At 43.3% G+C, this 7,854-nt stretch overlaps 1 protein-coding gene across 1 annotated transcript; it reads right to left on the bottom strand.

Moving 5' to 3' along the window:
* Nucleotides 1-1,875: 1,875 nt before the first annotated feature.
* Nucleotides 1,876-7,475, bottom strand: LOC133500397 (HEPACAM family member 2-like). The gene is made up of 4 exons (XM_061819009.1): nucleotides 7,330-7,475; nucleotides 4,117-4,252; nucleotides 2,741-3,061; nucleotides 1,876-2,240 (listed from the first exon to the last, which is right to left on the bottom strand). Exons 2-4 carry the CDS (start codon nucleotides 4,160-4,162, stop codon nucleotides 1,876-1,878), a joined length of 732 nt encoding a protein of 243 aa, XP_061674993.1. The 5' UTR covers nucleotides 4,163-4,252; nucleotides 7,330-7,475.
* Between the last annotated feature and the right edge of the window lie 379 nt (nucleotides 7,476-7,854).

Genomic DNA, 7,854 nt, shown 5'->3' with positions numbered 1-7,854 from the left:
CAGCTCTATTTGACTGGCAATATGGCGCCGTGAAAATGATGACATCAAGTGCACGAGGTCTATAGCAAGTCCCGCCCAAAAGATAATTGGCTCTCCAAGTGCCACTCTAATGACATTAAAGTACATGGCACATATTAGGCCTCTGAATTTCTCCTAGAATAAGACCCGCTGTATTCCTAAAGTCATAATATCACAAGAAAGAAAAAAAAGTACGAATGTCATGTGACTTAGTCATTCTTAAAAAAAGTAATAATATTAAGAAAAAAGATTTAAGTTGAGATGCGATGAAAAACAACAGTCTCCAGGAATGTAGTCGAAATGTTATGAGTTCTTAAGGTTTTGTGAAATGTCAAAATATCTATTAACCACGATAAGTCATTATTCCATGGAAAAATGTATTATGAGAATAGTCATAACCTAAGAAAAATGTCATTTTAAAGCAATCAAGTCAAAATGTTACATTTAAAAATGAGTATTTTAGGATCTCGAACAGTGGTATAATGTAATTAAACTGCTTTAGGTAAACAATAATAATTGCACTTAGTACATTTTTTTGATGATTAAAAGCAAATATACTGAACTCAAAAGTTAAACAACCTACTGTAAATGGGTAGTGCTCAATGTACATCCCACGGGAGAGAGCCACTTGTGGCATTCATACCACACTTTGACCATTATTGGTAATTGATCTTTTTTCACCTAATTTGTCAGAAATCTATTATTCACTTACTGCAAACAATGTATTTTGTAGAGCTACTGTAGCTATGCTAATGACATGCTGTGACTTGGTAAAGCAAATAAATGCTCTTCCACTGGATTACCGTCTATCCAAAATAAAAATTTGTGTGTAAAAAGGCGGCTCGGTGGATCAGCTGGTAAACCGTTGGCATCACAGCTCTGAGGTCCCAGGTTCAATCCCGGACCCGCCTGTGTGGAGGAGTTTGCATGTCTCCCTGTGCCTGCGTGGGTTTCCTCCGGTTTCCTCCCACATCCCAAAAACATGCAACATTAATTGGACACTCTAACACAGCTGTTGTCTCCACGTGCCCTGCGCTTGGCTGGCAACCAGTTCAGGGTGTACCCGCCTCCTGCCCGTTGACAGCTGGGATAGGCTCCAGCACTTCCCGTGATCCTCGTGAGGATAAGCGGTGAAGAAAATGGATGGATGGATAGATAGACATACTGAGTATACACACACACACACACACACAAAATAAACCCACACAGAGAAAATCCTACTATCTGCCAGCTGTCAAGTTCCCTGAAAAAAAATGATTTAGGTGAGGAGTAAATATACAAATGTCAAAAATGAAAGATAAAGATAATTGTACCGGCATTACCAGATTACTAACAACCTTTTATTGCTCAGTGACTTTTTTTCTCAGTGTCTTTATGTCTCAAAAGTATTCTGTCAATAAACTGTCTCTTGTCATACTAGAGTAGGTCTAACTACTGGAGATAAATTGCATGTGTGTTTTTGACATACTTGGCAAAACAAAGATTGTTCTGATTCTGATAATTCATGAAAATCATCTAAATTTGACATTATTCTAGATAGGTAAGGTATGGATGGATGGATGTGTGTAACAAAAAAACAGGCCTAAATTTGGGAGTAAAAAGACGACAGATCATTATTTCAGTGCCTTCGTACTGCTTACCTCAAATCCACTTTACCCATTAAAATGAATGAAATGAGCATTAATCTGTTCTAGCTGCAACACAAAGCAACAAAAGCCTCCAGGATTGAAGGGATTTTGTTACCGTGACAATTGGGACTGGAGGCAGGGCAAACAGCTGAAGAAAAAAGATGTGCCTTAGTAAAATTAAGACCTGCCAGGTGGATGTTTGTGGTAGTGGCTACAGGTTGCTGACTAGTCAGTTGGCTGATGTATGTGGGTCAACCAAGGATTTGATTTTGTGGAATTGTTGTTTTGTGTACTTTGGAGGAGGTCTGCAGTACTCACAGTTTACGGTGAGGTTAAATGCCACAGTCTCAGCGCTGACGGGGTTGCTGACCCGACAGTGGTAGATGCCGTGGTCAAAGCTGCGAACGGGTCGAATGGAGACAATCGTGTTGTCCGGAGAGAAGCTGACGGTGGGCCCGGGAAGGAGAGGATGGCCGTCCTTAGTCCACACTCGGCTGCTGACGGAGCCGGCGGCCTCGCATGTGATGGTGGCTGAGTTTTGGTCTTCGATCAGGATGGAAGTGGGCCCCTGCATGGTGACTCTGGAGACTGGCACTGTTGCAACACAGAAAGGGTTCTCCTCAAGGGGTGACTGACCCTCGGGGTTTCTCAAACCTTTTGGGTCCATAAGCCTAATGCTAATTATCTACAACTAGCATCTCTACCCCTACATCCCATTGTAATAATCATAAATTGCGGAAGAGGTGGGGCACCATATAAAAGCTTCCCTAGTGCGCCACAATCTCGTGAAGCCTTTGCGGAATGAAGATCAGTTGGTAAATCGAGAGTGTTGCCTTCCAGATCAGATCCAGCGTCACAAGGATAGGCCGATACAAAGTCCGGATCACTGCAGACGCTGCACCAATCTGCCCATCGATTTCCCATTCCATTCTTTCCTTACTTGTGAACAAGATCCTGAGATACTTGAACCTCCTCCTTTTTTGGGGCAGGACCTCATCCCTCACCTGGAGACGGCACCCCTCCCTTTTCTGACATTTTCCTTTTCATCAGCATTTGCACAATAAAGTGATCTTAAATTCCAGCATCAAACCCACCATAAACATTGAGTGTGATCTTGGCTTGTTTCTGACCCTCCCCCTGCGGTATTATGGTGACCACGTACTCCCCGCTGTCGGCCATAGTCAGACTCCTGAGCTCCAGACTCCCGGTGGATCGGTCCAAGGTGATCCTGTTGCCGTAACCCTCCCCGGGCAGGTCTTCATCAATAGATGTGACGACGTTGGCACCTTTGAAGGTCCAACTAACGGAGGAGAACGGACGCTCGGCAGGCGGCAGGGTGGTGGTGAAGGTGACTCTGCCAGATACGGCGCCACTCAACGGGCCTTGGGGGAGCACATTCTGGGACGTACATGTGCCTGACAGAACCAGAAAACCAGAAAAAAGCAAATACTGTACATTAGACGTTTGAGGATAGTTGCTACAAACATTGTCCAAAGACCGTAAACTTTGTAGTACCGAATTGTGAAGCTATAGCGATAAATTGTTTTCCAGATTTTTTTTTTTCTTGATGCACTATGTGGGGCATGAATGGTCCTTCCCCAACTCTATAAAAACTCAGTTATGTGGAACAATTTGCAGCCCAGTTGCCAGCAATGCCGAAAACATTAAAAACGCATTCTCTTTCGCCATAGTCTGCTGGTGTGGCCGCTTTAGAGCGCCTCGTTGTTGACCATGAGTCTGCGCACTTCATGCAGAGAAGGCAGAAGAGCGAGGGGGAAAAAAATAAGGCTGACTCGAAAACCAACAAACCAGCACGTCAGGCTGGCGAGGGCCCTTTAGAGGCCTTTGTTGTCGGGGGGGTGGGGGGGGGTGAGTACTGCGCACATCACACAGAGAAGGTGAAGTGCTTTGGTTCATTATTGGGGGATCAACCGTATATGCAGTTATATATATAAAAAAAATGTTAGGGGCATAAATAAGTCGTTTTTTTCCCCCTCTGGCTATTTGAAGCTGGGCTCAGTCCCTATTGATTCCAGATTAAAGAGTTTTTTTAATGGCAAATTGGTTGGTTTTTAGGCTGCCACAAGACACAATGCACAAGGCCATTTGCGTAATGCATTGCATGTTCCCCTTTGCCGTTTATTTTTTTCCCCCCTCATAAATCTCTAAAATCTCACTCAATCAATGAAAATCTTAGTTGTTGTTGACTTTACATCTCTCTCTTCGTCTCTATGTTCTGGCATCATCTGTGGAAATTGAAACAAGTAACAACCCTATCTTGACAAAAATGTTGAGCCTGTTTTCAAACGTAATACTCAAAGTAAAAAGTCACCCGAAAATACTCGAGGTACAAATATCACCGAAAAATCAGTTTATGTAGGTACAATAATAAAACATCCATAATTTGTAACTTCCAAAACTGCATAAAAATAGAAATGGCATCTGAAAGAGAGCAACAAGTGAAGCCTACCTGGTAGAAGCAACACGATGGTGATGCTGAGGAGCCTGGTGTCCATGGTGACTCTGCGTCAAGTCAAGAAATAAGCACAGTCCGGTTTCATCTGGCTCTTTTATGGTCTACAGCGCTCCCCCTTCTCCCAAAACCGCTGCAAATGATGTGTTGAAGAATTTAGGGGGAGTGTAAATGTACTCACTCATGTTAGTTGTATACATTCACCAGCGTGCCTTGAGTTAAAAGGTTCCACTTGACGGGCTCATTTGATTGGTCGAACAGCAAACATAATAAAATCCCACATTCAATTGTAATATGTTGATACTACTGGCAAAATCAGTGGTTAGTACAACTGGCTTACAGTTTGGAGAGGCATTGCAGTGTGGCGTTAATATTGTGCTAAGATTGGAAAATCTTGCATGTTAGGCTCATTAATATAAACTAATGATAATTCTCGTTTGGCTATGTGTGGCCTTTGATTGTCTGGCGACCATTCCAGTGTGTCTCTTGACCAGTCCAAGGTGTAGCCCTCCTCTCGTCTAAAGACATTGTCACTGTAATTAGGACAATGTGGGATAGAAAATGGATGGATGGAGTTTCATGTCATTTTTCTCTGCCTACGATACTGACAGGGTGCGAAAATACAAGGAAAACAGAGTCAAGAGCTGCAGCGTTTTTCAACTATATTCGTCAATGAATACGTGAAGACAAAGACCGAGTCACATTTCGGGGGTTTGCGAGTGTTTGCGCATCCCTTTTTATAAGCTCTTAAGTGAGTACTTTCGGGGAGGAGTGTTTGAGCAGAAGCAGTCAGCCGTTTCGTTCCTTGACAGGAGGACGATCAAAGACCTGATGGAGACACTCAACCTTCCTCTGTGAGGACAAGTAAAGATGAAGCTGCAGGCAGCGAAAAACAGGCCCACTCCCACACTCTTTTTCACAGTCAAAAGGCTCCGCCCACAATAGATGGCCAAAAACTGCAGCAATTTAGTCATAGGATACCTGCTTCCAATTTAGGAAAATTCTCTACTGAGATTTTCATAAACGGTTACAAGCCTTGGATTTGGCCCAAATTTTCTGATTGGGAAAAAAAGAAAAATAGCTAGCTACTCATTCTGCACTTTTGGAGGTAATTAAGTTGCTAGAGTGATCCAAATCTGGCAACGCAAGTGCAAAGTTGGCTTTGATGGCTTCAATTACAAATTCTCGAGCCTGAGTTTGTTTACTGGCGGTACGGCAACGATGAAGGAATTTGTGGTCATCGCAAGAAGCGATGACGCTGCGAGTGTCGTAAATGGAGATGCACGTGAACGCGTTGTCCACACCAAGGGGGATGAAACTGAGATCAGATCTGACACGATGGGTTTTTACAAGGTGGACTCTCGGCAACAATGTGCCTCTGTGAGTGATACGCAAGTGCAAAAATGAAGTGGTTCAACCTGTTGTGTCAGTGTTGGAGAAAGCCAGTATTTGACAACTGGGATGGAAACCATCGTCTAAAACATAAGCAACATAGGAGTCTCAAAACTTATCAATTTTTGCAGGCAATTGTATCTTGGTGAATTTTTCTCTTTTTTTTTTTTTCTCTTTAGGGGTGCCAAATGGCCACCACCAAAACTCACTGAATGTAATACTGGAGTCCTCGGATTAAGATGGTCTCGACCTAAGACATTTCGGCTTTACAACGCCCGTCCCCCATCCACCGTTTTGTCTGGCTAATGATTGTCCGTGTTTGTGCGCTGGGAGTATCTTCACATTTTTTTGCCCTCCTTTTTAGACATTATTGCTCCAAAGAAGAAAGCTTTGTCTTTTAGCAATGTTTCAGCAGAAATCAGAAAATCAACAGGGGAAAAAAATCCATTACCATGGAAACGAAGCTCAAGACCATAAAAAGATTGGAGAACGGAGAGACACCAACACCATCAAGGCTTCAGTCGGTTGACCGTGGTGAGAGTTAATAAAGACAAAGCCTGTATTTTAGAGCATGCGAAGGATTCCATTCCTGTCGGATACAATGATCACAAAACAAGGTTCTTTGATACTTGGCGAGATGGAGAGGATTGAGGACCAGGTTCCTTCGCAATAGCTAAGCGCAGCCTCCCCTTCTTCTATTCCATCCACCTCTCAGCAGTCATGCTAAGTACATCATCTCATTTATTTCAATGCATTTGTTTTTCATACAAAGTATTGCGATGTAAATTCTGACTTTAATAGTGAAGTACAACTTAAGTCGAAATTCGAGTTAAGTCGCTACTGTAGAAACGGATTTCAGTCATAGGCCGAGGACTCCCGGTTGTGCCTCCTGGGAAGTGACAGAAATGTTTTTTTTTCTAGTGGCACCATTTTCAACAATCAACAGGAAAGTCAGTGGGCATATATATCATGACAAAAGGCCCATTGCCAAAATTAAACAATAAGTCAGTCCTTTTGGTTTGAAGGAGCCATTTGAGCAGATTCCTACTAAGACTGGGATTCTTAAAATGTGTTGTGTACTACTCGTGGTCCAGAGGCTCCCTCAACTGGTAGGCAAAATAATCACTCGATTAAGTGCTTGAACTGTGCGAAGTGTTTTCACCCTTTGAAACATTTCTTTTCAAACCTGATCACTACTTTGAAACACTAGTATAGAACCCTTACCTGACCCAAGAACCTTGCTTGGAAACCCCAACCTTATTTTGAAACCCTAACCCTGGTTATGCAATGTGAGATGAGGTGGTGGCGTGGTTAAGGTGCTGGGCTGCTCATCCATTGTGCTGTGGTTTGAACCCTATCCTTGTCAATATTTAGCGTTAGGAAACATTGTAACACTAAACCCGTCTTGAAACCCTAAAAAACACAACTTTGAAACTCTAACCCCATTAACCTCACGTGTGATGAGGTGGTCAAGAGGTTAACCCTTTGAACTTTCAAACTCGAACCCGACAGATGAGGTGGCTGTGAAATCAAGCAGAAGGATTGCTAATCCATTGTGCTCGACACACGTATGTTTGAATCCCATTATACGCCCATCCCATCCTGTCTTGAAACCCAAGCATTACTTTGAAACCCAAAATCTAAACCTGCTGTGAAAAGTTACTTTGAAGCTCTCATCCTGGTGATTTAATGTTGTATGAGGTTGTCACTCGGTTAACTGTTAATACTTTGTGCATTCACCTATCACGAACCGCCGTTACGGGGGCGGACCCAAATGCAGGACTTCGAGGCAGAGGCACAATGTGAAATGTGGCTTACCCGGGAAACTTGGTCATAGCAGTCCGACAAGAGGCAGAGAAACGCTAGTCTTGGCGGGATCCAAAAGACATACAGCAAGGTCTGATGACTATGGGGCAAACTATCATACTCAACAGGACAGGATCAAACAAAAGGGCACAGAATCGCTGTGATTAGGGTTACTCTAACTTACGCGTGGAAATGGAGAGTTCCACAGGCAGTGAAGGCAACTCACCAACGCAAGGCAACGAACTGGCAAATGCCAGTTTCAAAAACTCCAACTTAAATGCCTGTCTAATTACAGTCCGCATGTGAAACAGCTGTGACCGGTGACAGGTGTCACCTCCCAGAGCAGTGACCTGGCCACGCCCCTCTTGGCAGTGGCCAAGCCTTGCTCATGACATCTCCAAGCGTGGGTTTGAATCCTAACGTCAATTTTCGGCGTTATTCTGTTTCATTACACTAAACCTGTCTGAAAGTCCACCTCTGTCTTGAAACCTAACTTTTTGATACCCTAAAAAAAAAAAAAATTAAAATCCAAACCCT

The sequence above is a fragment of the Syngnathoides biaculeatus genome, chromosome 5, assembly GCF_019802595.1.
Source record: "Syngnathoides biaculeatus isolate LvHL_M chromosome 5, ASM1980259v1, whole genome shotgun sequence".
Lineage (NCBI taxonomy): Eukaryota > Metazoa > Chordata > Actinopteri > Syngnathiformes > Syngnathidae > Syngnathoides > Syngnathoides biaculeatus.
This window is presented reverse-complemented; position numbering and strand designations above follow the sequence as displayed.

Excerpts from the sequence above, each read along its gene's own strand:
- LOC133500397 (XM_061819009.1), bottom strand. The coding sequence starts at position 4,162 with ATGGACACCAGGCTCCTCAGCATCACCATCGTGTTGCTTCTACCAG. Across the intron at positions 3,062-4,116 it reads CATCGTGTTGCTTCTACCAG|GCACATGTACGTCCCAGAAT; the intron begins GTAGGCTTCACT and ends TGGTTCTGTCAG. Across the intron at positions 2,241-2,740 it reads GATCACACTCAATGTTTATG|TGCCAGTCTCCAGAGTCACC; the intron begins GTGGGTTTGATG and ends GTGTTGCAACAG.